At 37.5% G+C, this 27,995-nt stretch overlaps 1 protein-coding gene across 6 annotated transcripts in view; it reads left to right on the forward strand.

Moving 5' to 3' along the window:
• The window catches only part of tspan9a (tetraspanin 9a), a 261,891-nt gene that overhangs the window by 203,875 nt on the left and 30,021 nt on the right, over positions 1-27,995 (forward strand). For all 6 annotated transcript variants that reach the window (XM_055175085.2, XM_055175087.2, XM_055175086.2 and 3 more), the window contains one exon: positions 26,341-26,532. In XM_055175085.2, the coding sequence (XP_055031060.1) occupies positions 26,341-26,532 (192 nt within the window). The remainder of the gene's footprint in view (positions 1-26,340; positions 26,533-27,995) is intronic.

Below are 27,995 nucleotides of genomic sequence, written 5' to 3' on the forward strand. Positions count from 1 at the left end.
TTGATTCATTTTTTTAATTATTATAACAACATTCTGCTACTATTTACATGCCACAGGCTGTGTTTTAACAGGAAGATTGCACTTAATGAGTTTTCATAACTGAAAACTCAATAATTATTCTAACTTCTTGAACAAAACACAAACATCACACTGTGCTCAGCCCGACATCCATTATAAACCTATTGATACAAAAAATAAGAGACGAGACAAAATCATTTTTAGAGATGTAGTCGGCGCATATTGTCAACAACTTGAATTATACCTGGATCGTAGTGGAACAGGTTGTGCCGTATTTAATCTGAGATTTATTCGTTGTCATTACATCCTCAAAATCTGTTGCCTAATTTTCCAAAGTCTTTACAGTTGTAGATTTGATTTTGACACGCAGTACGGTTGTATATTCATCTAAGCGCTGTTTATTTTATACCACAGAGGCAACATCCAGCATAAACTCTACTAACCGGCGTAATCGCCCCACCAGCTGCAAAGTCAGAAATCCCAAATGCAGTAAATGAGAGCCATCATCACCCCATGCCAGCAGCCTCCCTGACAGGTGCAGTCCTATAGATTTGACACATCATTAATGGACCATATATCTGTCCGTCACACTTACACGTGCTGACATTGAAGGCAGATCCGAGTGAAGGCTTGATATCCTGAAAATGAGCCTAAATTTTCTTTTTACACAGGTGCTGCAGTCGTTGGTATTGAAGCGTTTGAACCAGAGACCATTACTCACCTGTCTATTGTTAGTTTCACCTCGAGGGCTTTGTGTTTCGTGCTTAAAGGAGAGGCTTTATTTTTTTATTCTAAAAACACTTAATGGGAATGTTCTTTAGATTCATTAATCTGGTATCCTATTGATCTTGGATTTCTCTCTGGAAGAAAAACGAAGAGAAAAAGCCCAGAATTGAATCCTGGCTAACAGATTGTTTTTGTGCCATCAAAGCATGTGGAAGAAGAAGCAATTTTCCACCTGAAAATCGCAGGCGGCTAGAATTGAGATAAAATTCTGAATGCTTGCAATTTTCTCCCGGAACCCAGAAAATATATTTTCTTGGTCTTAATTACCTCTTAATATTTTATGCTATGGGCAGAAGAATAATTTCATGGATTATCTATGAATTATATTTTACAGATTCAAAGTGAAGTTTGCTGTGCTCATTGGGTATTGGGTTATAACACATAATGCTGTTCCTCTCAAAATATCCATAATTTTGTCCTCTTGCCCCTTAAGCAACAATTTACACTGCATAAATATACTTTCTTACTTAGTATTTTTGTCTTGTTTTCAGTACAAATATCTACAAATTCTTAAATTAAGATGCATTTTCTTGATGAGCAAAATTACCTTAGAATATAAGTCTAATTTTTTGACAAAAAAAATATAAAATTTAAATGAATTTGTGCTTAAAACAACCAAAAAAAAAAAAAAGATCTGCCAGTGGGGTAAGAAAAAAATAATGAACTTTTTTCATAAACACTTAATTCAAGAAACATTTTCTTAACCCATTGGCAGACTTTTTTGCTTGTTTTAAGCACAAATTCATTTAAATGGTGTATTATTTGTCTAAAAACTAGATATTTTTTCTTAGGTAATTTTGCTTATCAAGAAAATGGATCTGAGTTTAAGAATTTTTAGAGATTTACTGAAAACAAGAAAAAAATACTAAGTAAGAAAGTCACTTTTTGCAGTCTACTGCGGTCTAAAAAAATTCGTAGTATTTTCGTCTTGTTTTCAGTAAAAATATCTAAAAATTCTTAAACTAAGATGTTTTTCTTGATAGGCAAAGCAATTTTTTCTTGAATTTAGAGTTTAAGAAAAATGTTCAAGATTTTTTTGCTTACCCCATTGGCAGATTTTTTGCTTGTTTTATGCACAAAATCACTTAAATTTGATATTTTTGGTCTTAAAATAGACTTATTTTCTTGGGTTGCTTTGCTCATCAAGAAAAAGCATCTTGATTTAAGAATTTTTAGATATTTTTACTAAAAACAAGACAAAAATACTAAGACATTTTTTTCTTGAAAATAATGTTTTGCAGTGTACCAAAACACACTTGTACCCAATCAGCAGTAAGTTGCGTGTCTACTAACCAACATCAGTATCTGAATTGTGTATGTGTGGGACGGGTCTATCAAAAGAAGTCCAGATTCTATTGGGGTAGGGGCGTGTTTGTTTAGGTGATTTCAAATATCAACATTGGCTTTCCGAGATCATGCACCCCGCCTTTAACATTAGTTAATTAATTAGCTAACATGAACTAACAATAAACAATACAGCATTTATTAATCTTATTATTTAAACATTTACAGATGCATTTAAAAAAAAATTAACTGTTAACATTAGTTCATTCACAATGAACTGACATGAACAATTGTACTGGCATTTACTAACATTAACAAAGATTTATAAATGCTAAAAAAAACTATATTGCTCATTACACCACTAATGCATTTACTAACAAATACAAGTGTTTGCCATCATTTGTACCATGTTTGCGCCAGTGTTGATATTACATGTTTGTTTTTATAATGCACTTTTGCAAAGTTTGTTTCTTCCAAACATTTGCCTGTTTACATTAGCTTCTGCAGCTCATTGTGAATTAATAAGACGTTATTGTTTATTGACACCATCTAGCCTCTGCTGCACCTCTAGACATGGTGACCTCCCAAAATTGAGAGCGGTTCCCCTGAGCTAAGGCTTTATTGTTTGGCCCCTTTGACCCCTGTCCATGCTTGGATCTAAATATAACCTCAATCAGCTGAGGGTCTGGCTGGACTTCAGATGACCTTACAGTGAGCTAGAAAAGAGCTTAGAGATTTTCATTGAAAGGTACATCCACGAGACCTTCCCTATTAAAATAGCAATGGCTTCTGATTTCGCTGAAATGACTTTTTGTTGCTTCCATAGTTACACAGACTCTGACACTTATACCTGTAAAGATAAATATCTTCTCTACAATCATTCATAACTCAAGAAAACTGGTAGGGAAGATATTCAAGGTTTTGAAAGTGTATCTTGATAGCCTGATCTTTTATAATCCCACACTAATGCATTACAATTTTTCAAACCTGTAATGGCATGGTCACATTGGGGCCTGTTATATTAATGACTACCTTGTATCATTCTCACAATTACAACAAGGTTACAGAGATGAATCTCCTGTGCCACTATCAAACAGTGACTCTTAAAAATTACACGCGCTTGGCTGAATTTCTCAAGGAAAAGTTAGATGTGATGATAAAGCGTGCTGTCTGTTTTAGTTAGTGTGTTTTATTTTATATTGTTGCGAACATTACACTTCAAAAATTCTACAAATCTCACTTTAAAAATAAAAATACTTTTGGACTGACGTGACTGTCTATCAACTTGAGTGTGTGTCAGTCTGAATCTTTCCAGTCTTAATACAGTGTGCCATGTTGTCACTTGATTGCCATGTCATGTTCCTTAAATTGTTGACCCGAGAGAGACAGCAAGAGAGAGAGAGAGAGAGAGAGAGAGCATCAAGGCCATAAATGACAGAGCTGGTCAACTGCAACCTTCAGGAATTTTCCCATGAGACCAAGTACGAGGAAGCACAGGTGACTGACCCCTGACCTCAAGAATCTGTCATGAATACAACCTCAGCTGACCCTTCTTTCAACGTACTGTAGACCACGCCACGTGCGTGGCTGTCTTCATCTTATCACCAATCAGTTTCATTCCCAGAGAAGATCCTGATATTTATATTACCAGAAATGTAGATACAATGAATCTTTGCTTTGTGAAGAAATGTGAAACACAAACAGAAACAGGGAAAAAACAGTACATGGCAGTTTGCACAGCTGTTTCTGATGTACAACTTGTTTTCAGAGTTAAGCTGTTTACTGTTACTCACTCTTTAGAGTCTTAACTGCACATTGTCAACGTTAGATTTGGCAGTTTTCGGTTCAGTGGTTTGGCATTGGGTAAATAGCTCTCCGAGTTCTTTGTTTCTTCTAAATAGATTTCTATGTTCAATTTGAGCTAAACAAGGTCCGTTAGCAGATATAAATGATATAATAAGATTGAGCACTCCTATTACTATAAATAGAAGACAATTCAACACTCAATTTGGCAAGGCCATCCCACCTTCCTGTTAAAAGAACCAAACATCGATAAAGACTGATGGTTCTCTGAGGGAGGGGCTGTATACAAAATCATGCCAAGGGGCAACTTGCTGATCTCTCTGATGAAGCCAATACAGAAGTGACATTCCACTTTTTAAAAAAATATGCTCATTTTCCAGCTCCCCTAGAGTTAAACATTTTTACAGTTTTGGAATCCAATTCAGCTGATCTCCGGGTCTGGCACTACCACTTTTAGCATAGCTTAGCACAATCCATTGAATCTGATTAGACCATTAGCATCGCGCTAAAAATAACCAAAGAGTTTTGATATTTTTCCAGGGACACACTTGCACTGTATATATAGTCTTAATATATGTAAACATTGTGTGCATTTAAATGTTCAGTTTCTATCTGTTATCTAATATCCAGTTTTTTTCTTTAGTTCTTTTGTTTTAGCCGATGTTTAGCCGCGTCATCATTGTGACCTCCTTCAATAAAACTTTGCTTTATAGTGTAGCAGGCAGAGTTTGTTTGTGCAAAATCCCCAGCATAGGATGTCCGTCACGGACGGCCACGTGCTTTCGCCCTTTGGGGCCTTTAAAGGTTTGAGTGCCGACAGAAACGCGTCGGGTCAGGGTTACGTGATGAGTGTTAGATTCACGTAGGACTGGTGGTTTCTGGGCGGGCTGCTCTTGCACTGCCTGCTGAGATGGAAACAGAGACCGGGCACGCGGGCCGCGTCAGAATAGATCAACGGTATCAGGCAGATATGGAATTAGAGGCCGGTCATTCCAGACACCCCGCTACCTACGGCCAAATATTTCCCTCTGGACCTCTGTTAGTCACTCCAAGGTTATGTGAATGCGGGGCTATTTTCCGTCATGAATTTCAAACCTCTTTCACACACTTGAAATGAGTGCTGTTGAATTTCCACATTTGCTATTGGATGCGCTGAAGGTATTGAGTATCATGCACCTTATCCTATTGATATGCAGTGAATATTCATTTCCGTCTTATTTTGCTGGCTTATCTAGCTGTGCTGATATGAGTCAGAATCATTTTGCCTCGCTCCAGCTTATCTTCTCCTGCATGAGTAAACATCATCACCACCCACTTTTTTCTAAAAGTCACCCAAATTGCATAATCAACCTTCTTCTTGCCTAAAAAACCCTTTCAAGTTAATGTTTGTTTTTCTAGAAAAGGTTATTATTGGAAACTTAATTAATGAAGTCTTATGAGCAGTTGAAACTCATATTACATTTTTAATGATGACTAATTTTGTTTAAAAATGTCCAAGTGTTGATTAAAACATCTGTAAATATGACTTTTGCAAAGGACCACTATGCTGTTGTTGACATTAATTAATGCAAAATGTATTGTTACCGTATTATTAACCCTTTGGAGTCTGAATTTTTTTTGGCTTTTGTGTTTACCTGCCCAGACACTTGTGTCTTTTTCAGCTACTTATGACATATTAATGGATAAAGTCTGATTACACTGTATTCAGCCTAAATTGTGCTAAATACGTGCATGTTTGTATTTATTTATGTTTAGTTCAAAACTTTTACTTTTAACCATATGAACATGAACTTCAGAGTATCTCAAGTCGTTTTTGGAGTCGTGATCACACCTGTGCCACCTTTGACTTCAGGGAGTTATAGGTGTGAAATACTACAATTACTGTCTAACAGAAATGGCTTCATTTAGCTACACTGTAAGGAAAATGCTGGTTTGTTTGGACAAACCTAGCCGTTGGGTTAAATTAATCCAGAATTTTGGGTTAAAACAACCCAGCATAGGTTTAATTACAACCAACGGCTGGGTTTGTCCCTTTTTGACCCAATGCTGGCTTGAAAATAACCCAGCAATTTTCGTGTGTCACTCTTGTGTTTAAATTATGTATTGTTGTTGTAACCCCCTTTTTGTTAAATATGGACATTTTCTGGGTTAATAAGCACCAACAATTGGATTTGTCTAAATTTGAGCCTTACTTACTTACTTATTCATTTAGTTGACGCTTTTATCCAAAGCGACTTACAATTGCTACTGTATATGTCAGAGGTCGCACGCCTCTGGAGCAACTAAGTGTCTTGCTCAGGGACACAATGGTGTGTCACAGTGGATACGAACCCGGGTTTCTCACACCAAAGGCGTGTGTCTTATCCACTGCGCCATCACCAAGTTAAGCCTAAATTGAGTTAAAACAAACATTCTTAGTGTACAGTATTTGCAGGTTAAGGTTAAAGGGGACATATCATGAAAATCTGACTTTTTTCATGTTTAACTGTTTCCACGCCATTGACGAGGTAACTCGCCAATTACAGAAAACTCTTTCCTGCCAATGAAGAGTATTTCCTTTAATATCGCTATCCGCAATTTATAAAACCCGGAGTATTGCGCTAGAGCACACCGCTGCATGTCCGTGCATGTTTTGAGAATCACTCTGCATCTGATCTACATTAAAAGTTGTTGATAAAAATGGAAATATCTCAGCTTTTTGCTCAAAAAAGGCGTTTTTGAAGAAACAAACCCATATATAAGAGGTGATAAAAGAGAACTGATGAAGGTAGGATGAAAGTTTTTTTTTAAAGCAGAGGGTCTGTTCTTTCATTTGATATATTGTATGTTTATATATTTTAAGAAGAACATTTTCTGGAAGGCATTAAACTTTTGTGTAAATCATGAAAAATGCTGGCGCTGGCAACTTTTTTTAAAACGCTGGCGGAGAAAGAGTTAAGTGCTATAATTGGGTCCTTCGGTGCTTGTATCAACCTAGAAAATGTGAAAAAGAACAACCCAGTAACTTAGTTTTGGTAAACCATTCTCTCAAGCATGTGAAAAAATTGGTAATTGTAATTTGGCTCCCCTTGTGATGTCAGAAGGGGATAATACCGCCCCTTAATCTGCACTATCCAATCACAACACTGCCATTTAGTGCAGAGATCAGCTCATATGCATTTTAAAGGACACACCCAAAACGACACATTTTTGATCACACCTAAAAAGTGGCAATTTTAACACGCTATAATAAATTATCTATTTGATATTTTGAGCAAAAACTTCTCTGCGAAGAATGCAAACAGATTTTAAAGATTTAAGGGGGATTCAATGAAACAGTTCAAAGATTATATTGGAAAACTTGTATTAATGTCTAAACTATGTCTCTGAAAACCGAGAGACTTTTGGGCTATTGCAAGTTTCAAGGTTGCTCTACTAATATACTCGATTTTTTGTGTATCTTGCATGACAGGCGTCTTGATTTAGTGTTGACCAATTTCATCTCTCCTCTTGCCCCAGATCAGTCCCAATCTGTCCAACAGCTTGATGTGAACGGCAGATAAAACGTTAAACAGCATGCCGACCTTGGCCACGGGCCGGCGAGGACCGACTGACCAAATAAGATATCAAATGAAACTCAAATATGGAATATTTTATGATTTCAGCAAACATTCGCTGTTATTCTGTCTAGCCTTGACTGGACTGAATAAAATAGGTATTGATTTATTCTAGATCGTTCTTACAGGAAAACAGGAATCTTATATATTTCTTTTAACTTGCTGCTTACTACGTCACATGTTTACTTGCTAACCTTGCGGCAATAAAATGAAACTATATTATTACAATGAGGCTATCAAAACATATTGCACGCTAAAGGTTGCCGTTATCGGCATGAACAGAAAGATGCCGTGAGACGTACACATGCCTTCCTTTTTTATGACCAATTTACACTTATACGCCCAGATAATCCATGCCTATTAGACCCCATATGTAGTCATAGCTGCATGATCTTCTCAGCTTCCCTGCCATCCCATAGTGGTGAAGGTCACCCTTAATATCATATTACCCGACATTTTATTGTCCAAGGAAGACACGCATGAGCTCACCCTTTATCTACCTCTTATTCTCTGATGACCCTTTTATACTTCATGAATAGATCTCGGTGATTCATACGACCGTGCTTTATGAAAGCCATACATGTGAACCTCCAAACGAAAAGGTTTGTGTCTTGTGAGGATGCATAAAAGATTGGACGGGGCATCATCAGGTTAAAGGTCAGCCCACGGCACTGAAACTGCCTGTCAATAGTAGAAGAAATTGTGAGTTGATTCTTAAGGCCAGATCTAATAAGAAGAAGTATTCGGGAGAAGTATCTTAAAAAACTCATAAATAAACATCCAGACAATACTCTTTCTCTTAAGCCCTTTGGGAATAAATAAAGAGTTCGCCCTGAAATAGAAAACATGACTATAAGGGATTGATAGAGATAGGAGATAGGATTGGAGGAATTCACCTTAAATATTTCCATTGATGGACCTCCTGTTTCTGTTTGCCTTATCAGATAAAACAGCAGGGGATCAAATATAAACCTTATCTCTGTAAACCAAGACAAAGTCAGTTTGTTGATTGTTTTTGCGAAGGCTTCTGTTTGTCCTCACCGGATGAAAGAGAGAATGATTCAGAGATATTCTCAGGACCTTGAGGTTGGTTTTGATGAGAAAGTCTGCCTGCAGAGTTCTTGTTGTTGCCGTCTCAGCATGCCGAGCGCTCGCCAGGCATCCATAGCAGCGCAAGTGTCTTATGCATACAGATTTGCCCAGTACTGATTACTTACAATTAACCTTTTTTGTGTTGCTCATACAGAAACACAACAGTAGACTTTCTATATTTGCATTAGTACACTAATGTATGCATGTGTCTCTTATCCAAAGCTATTTATTTTTCTTCTTTTGCTAACATATTTTTTCGTCAACTCAGCTATACTTGCCAAGTATTGTCTGGGGCAAAGAACGAGAACCACATATAATGCACACACTTGCACATATATCACTATAATGCGACCCAAACAGCATTCTCAATAAGGTGACCGAAATCCTTGTATCTGCGTATAATGTACACCACGAGAAAGTGAGAAAATGGGTGCATGGGGTGTTAAAGATTCACTGTAAATAGAGGTTGTGTATGCGGCGCATAACAAATAGTGCCCGCCAGAACTACGATCACTCGGTGCTGTATACCGTAGAGGAGAAAGACATAAACATGTGTAATGCTGAAAAGCAGCGAACGGTGATGGACTGAGGCTTGTCACCTTGACAGATTAACCAGGGTGGGAATTCATGGCAGAACATGGAAGCATGTGTCACTGTCTCCGTGTGCTTTACATTGTAGTCCTGATACTAATGTTATGGTGGAGGCTTTCTCAATTTAAAGGCTTAATTGCTTTCTCCGAGAGCCTGAGTCTCAGGATTGGATAGGTCTGGACTACTTCTACCTGTCATGCGAAATAACTATTGATTATGTTAGATGCCTTTGATAGCTGGTTTCCTCTCTTTAGGCGAGCATGAGAGCAATCATCCTTTAACGCTTAAGCAGATGTGCATATTTAGCAACTATAGCACTGCATTGCAATGGGGTTGTGCATTGCATGTTGTAGTTGGCATTTTGTGTTTCTTGATAAAAGGCAATGTGTCTATTTACATCCCACTGGTGTACACTATGAGAAAAATAGTCCCAAGCTGTTACTGGGACAGTACCCTTTCAAAAGATCCTAAAATGGACCATTTAGGTACAGATATGTGGGTGATTCTCACGAAAACTTGGTTTTAAAAATGTCAAGCATGAAAATGTAAAAATTGCTTAAATTTACTTTTTTTCCCACCAGACATTGAAAAACAAAGTCTGGAGTAAATGGGAACATTAATTTAAAAACTTTTACTTATCATTTAACACTTTTTGTAACATAATTTAAAAAATTAGTCCTAAAAAATCTCATTACCGCAACAGTCAGAAAACATCAACACTGACATATTTTCAAAATGACATGACAAACCTGAAAGAACATAATTTGGAGATTCTGCACATGCATTTAAAATCAAAGTATTATGCTTCTATTAATTAAATTAACATTTAATAAGCGTCTGTTGCTGTAATGATAATCAAAATGTCGTTTCTGACAAGACAATATTTCAAATTAACTGTAAAAAAATGATCTTACCTGGTAGCCATCTTGAAGTAACTGGTCCATGTGCTTGGTCACTCAAAATCAAACTTCATTAAAATTCTGTATGTGTGCTTAAACTGTTCTCAAAAAGTGTTGCGGAGGATGAGAACATCAGGCATGGACACATCATTTTCCTAATTTTTCTTCATTAGTATTATACATGAATATTTAGTAAATATTTTTTCTGTCATCTAAAGTAGTCTAGCAAAACATCCATTTATTTATTTTTTCTTAATATTTTTGTATTAATTTGATTAAATTACAACATAACGCATGTTCAAACACAGCCGGACACATTGCGGTAATGAGAATTTCAGCAGAAAATGAGATAAAATTTACAATTATAAATTCTTATGTTGAAATCACACATTGTGCAAGGTAGAACACAGTATTGTGTTAATTCTGATGCTTTTTAATGTTACTATATTACACATTTTAAAGCTAAAATCATTAGTGCTGTGGTGTTTCAATGGTTTCGTGAGAATCACCCATGTATGCATTTGGTACTAATATGCACTCTTTGGGACGAATATGTACCGTTGAGGACACTTTATGTGCACTTTTTTCCATTTTTGACCAATTACTGACAGTGTACATACAGTTTAGACCATGCAGGGTAAAACATTTATCCCAGTCAGGTTTTTGGAAATAATTTTTTGGATCATTAAGGATTATTGCGAAGGGAAATTCTGCTTGCCCATTAAACTCTCTAGATGCTTATTATAATAGTTAGGCATTGATTTGGAATAAGATTTAAGGCACTTGACTTCGAGTACAATATGTATGTTTTCGAAACTGAAATTGCATAAATGTTGACTCCTCTTTTAATGTGAGTGTTAAGATGAAACTGCAGTTTGGAATGGCAGTACTTTAAATAGATTTTTTGCATGCAGAATATTTCATCACTTTGACTTCGAGCGCTATAAATCCAAGGTGAGCGAGTCCAGCCTGCCTCTGTATCGCGCTCTGATGTAATTTTACCAACACGTCGGCTTGAGACAGACTTGACAGATGCCTGTCTGTAAGTGAACTTTTTCCAAGAAAGTATTTTCTCAGTGACCTGGCACTTCAAACAACACAGGCCTGCCAGTGTCTTTGAATCAGAAATGAAATTTTCATCGCCAAATGGTTTCTCTTGGGGCCGAAAGAAGGCCAACGTTTGACGCTTCAGGTGAAAACTCTGCGCCGAGAGCCGCTGGGTCCTTCAGATGAATCAATGAAAGTAGCCAAAAGTAACCTGCCCACGACTACATCATATGCTTTGACAGAAGAGAAGGTGAGAATGAGAAAATAAGTTCTGGCTTCTTGGGCTCTCCGGATCCCAGACTGCTAGATTTTCATCATGCTTTAGTTCAGGTTGGTTCACACTTAATTTTTTTCTAGGAAAGCAGCATGGAAGTTGGCAGCAGGTCCCAGATTAGGGAGATAGATGTGATGCACACAACTCCTGAAGATTTCCAATTACAAATTCTTCACAACGCTATCTCATGGCAATTCATTCGTATTTTACGAGGTGGCAAATTTGTATTCATTTGTACGACCACATTCGTACGTTTTTGCTTTTGCCCATTTGACATTGAGATAAGCACTGGGGGTTCAATTTTTTTTTTAATGATAATTATACGTTTTTGTACATGAATTCATACAAATTAGCCAACTCGTAAAATACCCGTGATATCAGGCTGTCCTATACCCCATTTTTTATGTAAAGGTTTAAGCGGTTTGTTCACAGTAGGATTGTGATTTAAGGGGTCTGCATTGGTTGGATCTAAACTCATTTTAATGAGCTAGTGTCTTAGTTCACCACACACCATTGAAATTCCCACTGGTCCCAGATTGCAGTCATTATGCCACTTTAAGTTAACTTTTCTGCATTTAACAAAGCAAAGTGGGATATATGGCATTTGTTCCACTAACAGTTTACCCAAAAATGTAAATCCTGTCATCATGTGCTGTTATTTGTCATTGAAAACAAATTTAAAGGGGCCATGTCACAAGACTTTTTTAAGATGTAAAATAAATCTTCGGTGTCTCCAGAGTACATATGTGAAGTTTTAGCGCAAAATACCATATAGATAATTTATTATAGAAAGTTTAAAATTGACACTTTGTAGGTTTGAGCAAAAATGTGCCGTTTTGGGTGTGTCCTTTAAAATGCAAATGAGTTGATGAAATTCAAACACTGATCGCAATGATATTTTTTTTTTTTTGCAATTGAAACTCAATTGTGCTGTGAATTATTTTCTCTCTCTCGCTTTCTTTCTCTCTGCACTAAATGGCTGTGCCATGGTTGGACAGTGCCGATTAAGGGGCGGTATTATTATAATAAGATCTCCTTATGACACCATAAGGAGAGCCAAATTTCAATGACCTAATTTTTCATGTGTTTGCAGATATTTGGGTTGTTCTTTTTCACATTTTCTAGGTTGATAGAAGCACTGGGAACCCAATTATAGCACTTAAACATGGAAAAAGTCAGATTTTCATGCCATGGCCCCTTTAAGCACATTTCTATCTGGTTTTCTTGAAAACACGAATGAGATTTATGTAAATGTCCTGCCTATGAAAGTGAATGGAAACTGGCTGTATAACTGGCTAAATTATAAAACATTCATAGTGATATAATTTATTTGTGCAGCACTTTATAAACATGAAATGCAGCACAACGTACTCCACAAACATTAAAACAAATACTGGTAATAAATTTCATACTATATCCATATAAACATATTCATAAATAATGTTCACAATATAATATAAAGATCATGCAAATACAATTTCACACAACATTGATGAATAAACATGGCATGGCAATATATCACAGCCTCAACTTATTGCTTAAATGTGACATGTAATATTGACGGCTTTTAAGTCTCTTGTGGTTTCCACGGATGACAGAAAATCATATTTGGAATGACGTCTATGGCAGAGTTTTTTTTTAACTGTATTTTTTCATACACTACTGAGGTTTCTGGCGTGGTAGGGTGTCATGACTTCAGCTTTGCAAATGGGATTGACTGGTTTATGATCATTTTTGGTCCTTTGGGATCATCCTCCTGGGTCCATTAGGCTACTGATTTATTTTTCTGGTTCTGGGGACCCAAAGCAAAGTCTCTTACTCTGGGTCTCTAGAATCAGAATTAAGAAACCTCAAGCACTCTTTAGTTCAGGCATTACCCCAGATGCCCAGCATCGTCACTCATTTAAAAAATGGCTATTTTTAATCCATGCTGGGTAAATATTGGCAAGAACACATGCTGGGTTAAAAATTGCCCAATGTTGGGTTAAAAATTACCAAATATTGGGTTGTTTTATGCAACCATGGTTTATGGGTATTGGGTAAATTTTAACCCAGCGCTGTGTTCTGTCCAGTATTTACCCGTGGGTTTAAAATAGCCCAGCTATTTTAGCAGCGATGCTTTTATGTAGCTGCTTTAAATTTGGACAGTCTTGTGCTTATCATTTATTTGCCCAGACCAGCAGCATATGTTTGTCCTGAGGAACGAAAGCTTTGCAATTGTAGCACTATTTGGATTTTGTGGGTTTACGGCCCTGCTGAGCCATTTTGATGGTTTGTTCAAAGCTTTTTACGTTGTAGACATCTGGGGTCTTTCGCCCACCGATATTTATTTTACTAGGCAACGGGGAAATAATAAAAGTTTATGCTGTTTATTGAGGAAATTATCTATTACTTTAGTTTTTATCTCTAAACTGTCTTTTTTTATCATCTCATTTACAGCTTCTGAGAGACTTGTATTATATAGTTAAGATCTATACAGCTGCCTGTTGACTACCATCACTGGGTGCAATTGTTTGCTTTTATCACACAACTGGGCCTTATCTTTAGATAGATTTGTCTTCATTTCAATTTATAAATAAAAAGACTGTATTCCTCATCCACTGACTTCAGTGGTCTATTGAGCTGCCAGAAATCTTTGGAGCAGAGTAGCACAAATTAGCCAACAGTATCTAATAGTTTTCTTTCTCCCGCCTTTGCTCCAATTCACTCTCCCTCGCTTTCCTTTTCATCCTCCGCTGCGAGAAAGCGTGTTGTGGCAACAGGTGTCAGCTGAGAGCCGCTTTCTGATTGGCAGAGATGTTCTGATTGATTCTGACTCTGTGAGCTCATTCAGTGGCAGATGTGAGATCCAAGGCAAGCTTTGAAAGGATGTTTTAAACATTAACTGTGAGCTGATGCTGCACTATATGCTTCAATAAAACTAGCAGAAGTAAAGCTCACATTATTTCTCACTATGTTTGGTTACTTACTTAATGCCATTTAAAGGGATCGTTTACACAAATATAAAAATTTGGTTATTTTCCCTTATGTCATTCCAATTACTAGCTACTTTCTTCCATTAAATACAAATAGATGGTGACCAGCAGTGGTCGGTTGCATAAACTGCTTAGATTAGTCTTACAAGTTAGTCTTACTTTTATCTTCAAGACTGGTCTTTTAAGTTCATGGTCAGAAAATAAATGGTCAAAAATGGTTCCTATACCTGTCACTGGAGCAGTACCATTTTAAAATGTACACTTTTGCACCTAAAGAGTTCATATGAGTACATCAGGGGTACATATTAGTACCAAAGAGCAGTGGCGGCCGGTGACTTCTTTTTTCGAGGGCGCTTGATGCGAAGTTCGTCACAACATGTATGTAGCCCGTCATGTGTGGTTGCTTTTTTCAAAATATGTGTTCTGCGCGTCGAGAGATCTTGTGTGCATCACGTGTCTTGTCAAAATAAGTGCCTGCTGCAGAAAGGGTTTGTGATAAGAGAGACGCTCACGTTTGCCAGACACTTGCATAATCTCATGCGTAATCAGAGTTTACTGTTAAGGGAGTGTCTTGCATGTATTTTGTGAATGTGAGCGTCTCTTTTTTTATCATAAACGGTTTTGACACGTGTGCAGCAGGCACTTATTTTGACAAAACACGTGATACACACAGGATCTCTCGACACGCAGAACACATATTTTGTAAAAAGGAATCGCACACATGACACTCCGAACACTTATTTTAAATTAGCACCCCTCGGGTGAGCACTCACGAGCCGCCACTGCCAAAGAGTTTATATTAGTACCTGAAGAGGTATATATTGGTACAAACAACTTCATATTAGTACCTCAGAGTAGAGGTCTTTATGGGTCCACTTAGATCCAAAAACCCGAGGTCCAACCCGAGCGGGTTCGGGTCTTAAAGTTTCACGTGTGCCTCGAACACGGGTCGGATATAATATTAGCGGCATTGTGTCTCGGGTAATGTAAAATTATTGTGTTTTGCCGAACGGACCCGAGACGACTCGAACTAATGTCCTTTTTCAACCCCTCCTCTGTTTGCCAAGAGTGTTTGTGACATCATGTGGCTGGCGGTAGGTTCATTTTCGTTGAGACACACCTGTCAATACATTTTAAATACAGTTTACATTTGGGTCCAGTCAGGTAAAAAAAATTGCCACTGGGTCAGGTCGGACTCGGGTCTAATTTTCCACTGGTTCAGGTCGGACTCGGGTCTAATTTTCCACTGGTTCAAGTCGGATTCGGGTCTAATTTTCTCTCTTCTGTCTTGGGTCGGGTCTTTCTTTAAAAAAATATTAATGCACGCCAGGTTCGGGTATTAAGTGATGCAGGTCATTTCGGGTCGGCTACATTTTTTTGGACCCTAGAAGACCTCGGAGGTATATATTGATATCAAGGAGTGCATATTAACTCTTTTACCGCCAGCATTTTTTTTAAAAGTTGCCAGCCAGCGCCAGCGTATTTCATGATTTTCACAAAAGTTTAATGCCTTCCAGAAAATTTTCTTCTTTAAATATATAAACATACAATATACCAAATGAAAGAACAGACGCTCTGCTTTCAAAAAAAAAAAAACGTTTCATCCTACCTTCAGTAGTTCTTTTGTAATCAGCTTTTGAATATGGGTAGGTTTCTGCAAAAACACCACATTTTGAGCAAAAAGCTGAGATAATTTTATTTTTGTGACGGAGTTTTCATAGAGATCCCATTCAGAGCGATCTTTAAAACAGACACGGACATGCAGCCGCTTGCCATAGGGCAATACTTCCGGGTTTAAAAAGTTGCGATAATAGCGGTATTGCGGAAATACAGAAATACTCGTCATTGGCAGGGAAGCGTTTTCTCTTGATTGACGAGATATCTCATCAATGGCGGCGAAAGAGTTAATACCTTTAAGGTACATATTGATTCCAAATGTTTACATATCTGTACCTAAATGGTACATATTAGGACCTCTTTAACTCTTTCCCCGCCATTGACGAGTTAACTCGTCAATTAAGAGAAAACGCTTTGTGAAAATCATGAAAAATGCTGGGCTGGCTGGCAACTTAAAAAAAACGCTGGCAAGGAAAGAGTTAAAGGGTACTGCCCCAGTGACAGCTACTGTAGGCACCATTTTTTGACTATTTTTTCGGACAGTGTAAGTTACTTTAAAGTAAGTAGATATATCTAATTTGAATCTGAAATGTAAAACTGAATAGCCAATCTAATTGCTAGTTGGTCAGACTAGTAACCTAGCAGCTGTGTTTATATGGACTTGAGAATCTTGCTTGACCACCATTCACCTTCAATGTATGTAAATAAGCAGCTTAATTCTTAGTTAAGCAACATTTTTGGGGTGTTCGTGATGACAGAATATCTTTTTGGCTGAACTGTTTCTTAAAATGCATTACCAATTCTTTCCAATTTTTGATAGGTTAGTGTCTGAGAAACATTTAGCTTGACACCAAAGCGGTGTCTTTTTCCTCTCGGCATAAAACAATTTTCCCTCTTTTCTGGCATAATTCTCAATGTAATTTCATCCAATTTTGTCTTCCCGAAAGATCCGCTGTCCCGTATGAAACTTTAAACAGGCAGCATTGCTGTTTAATCTTCTACAGCTCATCTGTGCTCCTCTGAGGATCAGTGCAGATTCTCTTCAGCGGTACATTTTTCACACAGGTTCGCTGCATTATTCACCGTAAGACTCTCTTCGAGACACTACGGCAGCTCTCTCTTCTGCACCGCGGGGGGAGAGCTGTGCTTTGTTAAAGCAGCGGGGGTTTAGTCGAAGGCAAAGACAATATGAATTTGTCATGCCGGTTTATGGCTGTTTTTGTATTCGTTTACCGAAGCCACTCATGTGAGAAGCCAAAAAGGAGGCAGATATCAGGTTGTCTTGGCTGGAAAGCAGAGGATAGTCGCAATTCTCATCAAATGCAGCATGCTTTTCTTTTGACTGAACTGCAGGATGTTGTTGTGCTCATTAATTCTTCAGTAATTGCCCAAAGAGTCTTCTAGCACCCCGGTGAAGAACAGTAATTTGGGCCCATCATCCATAGCCTTTGTTATTTCTCTGTTTGGATGGGTTTAGTACTGTGAATTAGTTTGGAGAGTTTTGAATTCAGACTCGCCTGATTTAGTTTAACTCCTTGAAAGATTGGGGGTTGTTTTTAATAGGGATTACCATTTTTTGAACCTTAAAAATTTCCATTAAAAAAAATTCAACAAGATTCCCAAAGGAATGCTTTGGAATTTTGTGGGAAGTATAAAAAGTTAATGGGAAGAATGGTATGTCGATGAACTTATATGAGCAACTTTATTTATTCATACTTGGCCTCTGCTAAATATGGCTTCATAACTTATTCTCTAAGATGGATGCCTGTGGCACCAGATATGAGAAGCGGAAATCGTTCGATCCCTTAAGGGATGAATTCATCTGCTCATCTTAATCCGTCTGATCTACTCATGCTATCACAGAGTTGTTTTCATCTCCCAAGTTTCTTAACCTGATATCATATCAAGTTAATTCAATATCTGTGTAATAACTTGGACATTAGGGAACCCGGGTCCTTCTGTAAAAACAGTCCTACACCTCTTAATGTGATATAAAGCTACATTAGAGGCTTTCTGCAGTCCGTTCAACCGGTAAAGGCCTAGCGGACATTTGTGCGGGATGGTTCTGCTCTATAATGGAGTATCATTTCCCTTTCAGCGCTGACCGGATACCTGTCTTTATGTCTTCATTACAAAAGGCTGTTTTGTTTTAGTGTAAAATCAATGACAGCTAACTGCCGCCTTAAACAGAGGCGTGTAATCCCTTGGTGAGTGGAAGACTTTTTGTTGCCCCATGTGTTTTTATTTCTTCTTTGCAATATCTATATTTTTTGATCCCCTTTGCCATTGAAGAACTTTTCTGTACTACAAAGAACAGAACGATTTTTCAGATGTTAAAGGATCCAAACAGTCACACATGGCTTTCTATAGCATCATGTAGCTCCTTTTTAGGAGTGTATAGTTATTAATTCTTCAACACATTTGTTTAAACTATTGAGTGCTGTTTTTGATTACATATTTAGCCTTTTTCTTGTAAACATGCTATAAAAATACATTTTAGCAACGTTGCAAAGGTTTCCTTTGACAAATCGATTTGCTGTTTTTCAAGAGATTCAATTCCTGTGAATACAGTCTGGGACAATAGTATCAGTATTAGTGCTACAACATGCTAACAAATACATTTAGAAAAGCTTTTTGGTAAAGTTAACCAGTCAGTCAATGGCTGTGGGCAGGGCTTTATCAGTGTGATGTCACAATAACAAGATAATCAAAATAAAATTTTAATTAAATGGGGATTAAAAATTGAAATAGTGGGTGGATTTTCTTCATTGCAGGGTGGTTGTGTTCACACACTGCCAACACACAAGTAGATTTTGCATAATATGGGCCCTTTAAAGACCACCCATTGTCCGATTCACGTTTTTACGTTTCCTTTGGTGTGTAAGTGTGTATTAGTACATGTTAACGATATGCAAAAGGTACATACACCAAAGTAAACGATGACGCGAGTTATCATCTCCAACGTAAATACAACAAACACACGGATTGTAGTCAACAGTTTACTTCCTGGGATTGGTGGTGTTGACAAGACTGACATTATCATAATTCCTCCAACTTCGGACTCACAGCCTGTAAGTTCACTCCTGTTAGCAACCAAATCTTTCAAACATGGTAAGGAGCGTCACTTTTCCGGCTGATGTCAGACGTAATCAGGCCAATCACAACGTACAGATTAGCTGACCAATCAGGGACACAGAGCTTTTCAAATCTGTGCGTTTCAAGAAATGTACGGTATGTGGAAAATAATGTGTTTTAAACCATAAACCACACAAACACATTGTATTACACCAAATACACAAAATAATGTTGTTCTTAGCAATTAAATAGGTGGTCTTTAATGAACATTTGATTCATTTTTGCTGTTTTAAACCCTACTGACTCTATTTCCATTTTTGCAAATTCATTTAGAATGATTGTGGTAATAAAGCATAGCTTGTTTTAAACCTACAATATTTATTTGTCCTTCAAAATCGCACCTGCATGCACACCATCTAAGGGTTTCCAGCAGGGTTTGTGTGTGATAATAAATCTCAGAGACACATGGCTCAGGGTGATGGCCTCACATTAAGGCTGGTTTGCTGGACGTGCACACTTTGACCCCTTTTGAGGCCAAGCGTGCAAAGGTTAATGACATGGAGGCAACCCTCCTTCAGGAAGACTGAAGATGCAGGACTAACATGTTTCTGCTAGAGTTGATACTGTAGAGCAGCCAGCTGAGAGATGATGGATAAGTCTCTCTCCCTGTCTCTCTCTCTCTCTCCCTCCCTTCAGTTTTCCTTTAGATCCTGTTCCATAGTTTCAATTACACTGACCTTCAGTACAGCCCACGTGTCTCTCTTCAAAGCCCATTAATCCAGTCAAATTGAGCCATCTCTCAGAGTCTCCAGCCCGCTGTCCTCCAGATTCTTCTTAAAGGGACAGTTCACCAAAAAATATAAATAATCCCTTATGTCGTTCCAAACTTGTAGGACCGCCGTTCGTCTTTGGAACACAGTTTGAGATGTTTTGTATTTAGTCCGAAAGCTGGTTGACCCTTCATTGAAGATCTATGTGCGGTATGCTGTCCATGTCCCGAAGGGTAATAATGTGACATCAGTGGGTCAGTTAGAATATGTTGAAGCATCGAAAATACATTTTAGTCCAAAAATAACAAAAATTATGACTTTATTCAGCATTGTCCTCTCTTCCACGTCCGTGTGAAGCGCATACGCAAGACCAAAGCCACGTGACTGCAGTGACGCGGATGACGCATGACGCGGCTGACGTGTTATCTGGTGTGCCCCAGCTGTTTTTTTGTGCACCTGGGCTTCGTTTACAGTATGAGGGAGACGCATGCTGTAAGTTTGAAAAAAACTTCGCAAACATGTCTGAGGATAACACGTCAGCCGTGTCACTGCAGTAATGTGACTTTAGTCTCGTGCACGCAGTTCACAACAAAATCGGAAGAGAAGACAATGCTGAATAAAGTCGTAATTTTTTTTATTTTTGGACCAAAATGTATCTTCGATGCTCCAACACATTCCAACTGACCCACTGATGTCACATGGACTACTTTGATGATGTTTTTATTACCTTTCTGGACATGGACAGTAAACCGTACGTAGATTTTCAATGAAGGGTCAGCAAGCTCTCGGACTAAATATGAAACATCTTAAACTGTGTTCAGAAGATGAACGAAGGTCTTACGAGTTTGGAACGACATAAGGGTGAGTCATTAATTATATGATTTTTTGGGTGTACTATCCCTTTAAGAGACAAGCCATGTACTTCACCTTTTTTTAATCCTGCACTGTAAAAATGCAAGTCAATATTAAAACAAATAATTAATAAATAATAATAAAGCCTACAATTTAAGTTTTGGCTTAAAAAAAGTTGATGTCACTTATCAAATTAAGTTAAATTGTTTAACTTAATGTTTTAAGACAAAGAAACATATAAATAAAATATATGTTGATTTGACAAAAATGCTGCGGGTTTTTTACAGTGCGCCGTACTCTTAATCTTGTGAGAAACTGGAGGGGAAAGCCGGTGTGTTTAACCATCCAATGTTTATTCCTCAAGGGACTGCTTCCTTAAGGCACACCAAGTTGAGTATGGCGTCTTAAGACAGGCCTCGTTTGATAAATGTTCTCACTGAGACGCGTCGTTTTCTCAGGAGTCTGCAAACTGCCATGTCCCCTTTCAAGCGATGCAGCAGCTTAGCGGAGTTGTGCCGTTCTGAATATAGCAAAGTGCTTTTCAAAACAAACACTCGGCATACAGAGCATTAAACGGGAACCATCCCTTGAAATCTTGCAGAACAGTGATATGCTTAGACATACTTTACATGTTTCTCTAATCCAGTCAAGCGCATCTGTTGAAAACGTCGCTTTGGTGGTGAGATGAGAGGCTTCTCACATGTTCAGTAGTGTCGAACATGCAGAAAATACAAGTCTGATTATAGGGGGATTGCTGAAGATTAGTCCAGGTTTTTTAGCTCCTCATTACTACAGCTTGAATTGTAAATGACGATTCCAACCCGGAATAACTTTATTCTTATGGTAATTATGATTCTGTAATGTATATTAAACATGCATATTGATTAATAGTATTAAGTTCATCACAACATTTACGTAGCCAGTCATATGTGTGGTTCGGAAACTACCATCTGCAGCTATCACTCTATCATGATACTGTTATGTGCTTGTACTGTAAGGGATAAAACAGAGATAACACAGCATAAGTAGAGATGTTGTAAGCGGATCAAAGGATTAACTTTTACCTGAAGTCATGTGATCATGACAACTGTCAACCTGCTCCATACAGAGCCTGTCTGTGTGTCTGTCTACAATTTATCTGTGCATTTTGCAGATGCTTTCATCCAAAATGACTTACAGTGCATTCAATATGTACTTTATTTATCAGTATGTATGTGCCCTGGGATTCAAACCCACAACCTTTTTCAATGCTCAACATTGTAAAAAAAAATGCTGCATGCAAGTTTATTCAGATTGGTTATGCAAGTCAATTGGACCTACTATTTAAAGTTTTTGATTAGAATATAGTTGACACACTGCAAAAAATGATTTTCAAGAAAAAAATTCTTAGTATTTTTGTCTTGTTTTCAGTAAAAATATCTTAAAATTCTTGGAGCAAAACGACCCAAGAAAATAAGTCTAGTTTTTAAACCAAAAATTTAATATTTAAGTGAATTTGTGTATAAAAAAGCAAAAAAATCTGCCAATGGGGTAAGCAAATTTTTCTTGATTTTTTTCTTGAATTTAGTGTTTAGGAAAGATGTTCAAGATTTTTTTGCTTACCCCATTGGCAGATTTGTTTGCTTGTTTTATGCACAAAATCAGTTAAATCTGATATTTTTGGTCTAAAAATACATCTGAATTCAAGATTTTTGGGATATTTTTACTGAAAACAAGACAAAAATACTAAGATTTTTTTTCTGGAAAATCCTTTTTTGCAGTGCATTAAACTACACTGCACCGCAAAAAATTCTTACTTAGTATTTTGGTCTTGTTTTCAGTAAAAATATCTAAAGATTCTTAAATTAAGACGATTTTTTCTTAATGAGCAAAACGACCCAAGAAAATAAGTCTAGTTTTTAGACCAAAAATATCAAATTTATGTGATTTTGTGCATAAAACAAGCAAAAAATCTGCCAATGGGGTAAGCAAAAAATCTTGAAGACTAAATTCAGGAAAAATTCAAGAAAAATTTGCTTACCCCATTGACAGATTTATTTATTTTTTTGCTTGTTTTATGCACAAAATCACTTAAATTTGATATTTTTGGTCTAAAAACTAAACTTATTTTCTTGGGTTGTTTTGCTAATAAAGAAAAAGCATCTTAATTTAAGACTTTTTAGATATTTTTACTGAAAACAAGGCAAAATACTAAGATTTTTTTTCTTAAAAATCTTTTTTTTGCAGTGTGTATGTTGATATGATTTTTTTACAGTACCAACTGAGTTGAACACACTCAAATCTGTGTTGGAAACGACCTGAAACAGTTAGACAGGAATCATTTTCTCATAATCTTGTAATAAACAGAAGTTAAATGGCAGAAGGTAAACATTCAGCCCCTGTTTACCTGTCCCACTAACCTTCCTGTGCTCTCTGCACGCTGAGCTCCCTCGGTGTAGCTGCTATGCCTGATTGATTTTCAGATCTCATGCTGTGTTTTCTAATGAGAGCTTAAAAGCTATAATAATTTAAAAATAAATACAAAGAATAATGAAGAATAGAAACAAAATGCTGTGCTCAGTTGGGTCTTAAATAATTGATCCATACAGTAAATACATATGCATTTGGTAGTTGCTTTCATCCAAAGTATTTATTAGCATGTGTGTTCCCTGGGTTCGATCCCATGACCTTTGCGCTACTAATGCAATGCTTTACCACTAAGTCGGTCTGAAACTGCAAACACCTGAATCTTTGAGCTCCTGTCTTTCTTTCTGATGTCATCTTTTTTTCACCCCAAACCTTTAAGATTCATCAGAAGAAAAACAAAGCTTTCATTTGCGTCCTCTTCTGTGACTGCTAATGCACCATTAGGAGGTACTCACCTCTCCTCACTCTTGTCTATTTTCTGGGCTTTCATGATTTTGTCCAGCACCAAGAATTTTTTGTGTCTTTCTGTTATGCATTCTGCCCCATCTCCTGTCTTTTATTTCCCGTTTCTGCCCATTAATATCTCCTCTCACGTTTTGTAACTCTCTCGCTGTCCCTCACCTCTGCCTCTTCTTCGAGCTTTTGATGTGACTGCATAAGCTCTCGTTTTAGCAGCGGGAGAATGAGCCAAATGAGTAAAAAATTGCACACCGCCTGAAGGATAGAGGGGTCGGTAAGCAGCGTGGTGGATGTTTTCAGGCGTGTTGTGACTCTATAAGCGCTTATGGATGTCTTACATCCTCTCTAACAGCGCTGATTCACAACGCTAATGACCTTCAGTCAATGATGCATAAATTCTGTATGATGGAGAAGTGGCGGCTGGGTGATTTGAGGAAATTGTGTATAGTCTGTTCTCTTTCCCAGGATATTAAACAATAATTTAAAGACCCAATTGATATAGTTTTAGGAATGGTTGTATCAAAAAAATGAAATTAAAGGACAAATCAGTATTTTACACTTAAAAGCCCTGTTTTCAGATTGTTTATGATGAAATAGAACGGTTTTGACTGAAATTTCGACATATGCGGCTGCCCCGAGAATTTTCGGGTGTTTGTTGTTTCACCTCCCACCTCTATAATGGCTGTATAAGGGCACAGGAACAATCCTTCCTAAAATGCATTAAACTTTTGTTTATAAAGACGTGAAACTCACCGAGTGGTCAGGGGTGTTCACTGATATGCTCACACAAAAATCGCTGCAAAAGATGCTTTCCAACAGCTGTTTTAGCATTCGTTGTAAACTTGTGGACGCCTTTTTTTCCAAACGCCTCACACCCGTATATTCTTCCGCTGAGAGCTTGAATAATAGACACTCCAGCCCAGTTGGTGGCGATAATCCGCTTTTGCCAATTGCAAGAATACAAACACAGTTCCTGGCACGGAGTAATACCGTACCTCACAGCACATCTAAAACAAGTCAATGGAGTTGGACAAAACTACGATGAAACCTGTTGGAAAGCATAATTTGCAGCGATTTCCGCGTGAGCACACCAGTGAACACCCCCGACCACTCGGAGAGTTTAACGTCTTTGTAAATGAAAGTTTAATGCATTTTAGAAAGGATTGTTCCTGTGCACCTATAGAGCCATTATAGAGGTGGGAGGCGATTCAAGAAACACCCGAAAATTCTCCGTTCTATTTCATCATAAACAATCTGAAAACAGGGCTTTTAGTGTAAAATACCGAACTTGTCCTTTAACTACTGCTTTACTGTAGTACAAGTGTGGTAATTTTGTTTTTTTTGTTTTGTTTTTGCATAATGACACACAAAAAAAGTTTGTGTCATCATTTATTTACCCTCATGTTGTTTTAAACCTGTATGAGTTTCTTTATTCTGTTAAACACAAAAAAGATATGTTGAGAAATGATGGTAAGCACACAGTTGATGGTACCAACTGACTTCCATAATACAAAATACCCAAATCATTTCTCATAATATTTCCTTTTGTGTTCAACAGAAGAAACTCAGGTTTACTCAAGTAAATGATAACAAAGTTAAATGCAGGATGACTCATTGGGCAAAACATCCCTTATCTTTATATGCTGTCCCCTACCTCTTTAGTTATTCGGCTACATGCTGCTCCACTATGTGAATATCTATGCATCAAAGTTCTCCATGTTACGTTAGCACAGAGCAATTTCTCACCTCCCAGGGTATTAAAAATGGCCCTAACCCTCAGGCTAAAGTGCTTGCTCACCAAACACAGCATCGGTGCCCACTTTGAACCTGCCAAGAGTGAAATACACACAGGCTCTGTGTCTCCTGTTCTTTATCTTGCCCCATGATGGGGAAGATGCTCATCCAAAAAGCATGCTGATAATTTAAACACCCAGACTCTTTTTATCCTCAAGCATGCTGCATTATTCTCCAATGCATCTTTAACCGGTGTGCTTACTGTAAATGCCCTTATTAGGATGTATGTAAAGCATTGCATTATTTACATTATAGGATGTGTGAGCTTTAGGTTTGATCTCATCATAGCGTCACAGTGTGGTCATCCAACATGCCAACTCAACGATGGCGACAGCAGTCACGTCGGCAAATATTTGTGATGCTTTTTGCAGCATGCAGTCTGACGGATGATCACAGCCGGGCGTGATCCCTTATTCACAAGGAGATTGCTTTGTATATTCCTTTCCAATAACGGCGACGGAAATGTCAGCCGCCCCTTCCTCACCGTCTCCGCAGGCATTGCTTGGTCTCCGTGCCCTTATCACTGATTGATGGAGAAACGGCCTCTTCTCTTAGCGTTGTCAATCAGAATCCCTTATAAACATTAAACATAGACCACCGCAATCATATACACACAGCTGGACCAACTCGGGCGCATATAAACCTAGCTGTCAGTGGACCTTGTTCTGTGTTTTGTCAAAATTATGACGTTGGCCCTCAAAAAATAACAATGGATGTGTGCCCCCTATAGGTACTCGATAGAATTGCAATCGTTTGTATCAGCGAAAACACAGGCTGCAAAAATTCGAAACATACTCTTTGTTGATTGTTTTGTTGCCTCGATCCAGACTAAACAGAGTTTAAAGCCAAAAACGTTGCATCCTATTTGTACAGAACTAAAAATTACTTTTCATTTTGTTGCGGTGAGGCGTAATGAATGTTGACTTTCCAAACAACAAATCCTCGCTGAATCTGTGTTAGCGAATGCATGGATATCTTATCATCTGTTGCTTCTGTTTGCAGTTGTGCGGCTGTGGCCTGCTGGGTGTTGGAATTTGGCTGTCTGTGTCCCAGGGCAGCTTTGCCACATTCTCTCCCTCCTTTCCATCCCTCTCCGCTGCCAACATGGTCATCGCAATAGGCGCCATCGTCATGGTGACGGGCTTCCTCGGTTGCCTAGGCGCCATCAAGGAAAACAAGTGCCTGCTTCTGAGCGTGAGTTATGCCACACCTACACATTTCTTCATCCTGCAGTGTCAAACAATGGCAGACCTTGAAAGTATCTGCGCTCATCTTAAATTGCTAGAGGTTTTTGTAATAAACAGTTTATAGCCGTGTTTTGCCATTTAAAAGTTTACTAAAAAGTTTTGTGTAATTTACAAATCTATTGTGTGTTATAATAATTAATTTATAATGCTTTAGAGAAAAAAACATACATATCACATGCAAAATTGAATGTTAAACTTAAATAGATGTCTTATTAAATCACATTTAAATTCTTATGTAAAAACCCATGGGATCACATTTATTATTTTAGCTGACAATTTTATCCAAAGTAACTTACAAATAAGAGAGCATTCAACATTTTGACAAAATCACATGTGAAACATGTGGTGACATGGGAATTTACATGTGATTTTGCACATGTAAAGTTCATGAGGCTTTTATGTAAGGGTGCTTTAAATATTGACATTACAAAACATTACTGCAGTGCTTCCCAATTATTTTCTGTCACGCCCCCCATAGGTAGAAGTAAACATTTTGCGCCCCACCAACTCTCTGCAGCGACTTTAAATAGTATAATTTGTCTATAAAATTACACATCTGCAAAACATTGCATCCTTATTAACATTAAAGAAAACACAAAAAAGAAATATCAATCAACTTACAACAAAGAATAACTTTATTAACATTGTTTTTTAGTCTGTAACAGAAAAGACAAAAAATGCATCAATTTGCCTGAAATAAAATAAATCAATCCTTATTTACAGTATATTTTTTGACCATTTGATACTAAAAAATTTAATTAAATATAATCAATAAATAATAATAAAAAACTCAAGCTGCTTATCAGCGTGTTTGGGGTGTAATGTCTTTAAGTGACGGTGCAAAAAAATCATTTCCTGAAAAAGAATTTTCCCCGGTCTCGTGCGCCCCCCTGGTGTCGCTTCGAGCCCCCCCTGGGGGTCCCGCCCCACTATTTGAGAAGCACTGCATTACTGTCAGCTGTGTTCTTGTGAACTGTTGTAACTACAATAATGTTGATTCAGTATGATTCAGTAAATCAGAGATAATATTAAGTAGAGATCAACCGATACTCATTTTTTTAAACCGATGCCAATAACAAATATTTGGATGCTTATGTGCCCGATAACCGATATGCTGAACCGATTTTTATTTACTGTTATACTTCTGTTTTTGACATAATAATTACTACAACACTACTGAACTGAACAAACCCTTATAATAATCATCATCATCACAATCACTCTCTCTTTGCATATAAAGTAATAAATAGAGGGGTCTGAAAGAGTGAAGAATAATATTAATTTAATGAATAATGTAGAAACTATATTCCCAATACATGGACCATTCCAAACACCCCTATCATTTCGTCAGAAATGGACTGATCCAAAGTTCGCGCTGCGGTTGGCAGCGGGAGAGAGAGAAAACTATAG

Source organism: Misgurnus anguillicaudatus, chromosome 15 (genome assembly GCF_027580225.2).
Source record: "Misgurnus anguillicaudatus chromosome 15, ASM2758022v2, whole genome shotgun sequence".
Classification (NCBI taxonomy): domain Eukaryota; kingdom Metazoa; phylum Chordata; class Actinopteri; order Cypriniformes; family Cobitidae; genus Misgurnus; species Misgurnus anguillicaudatus.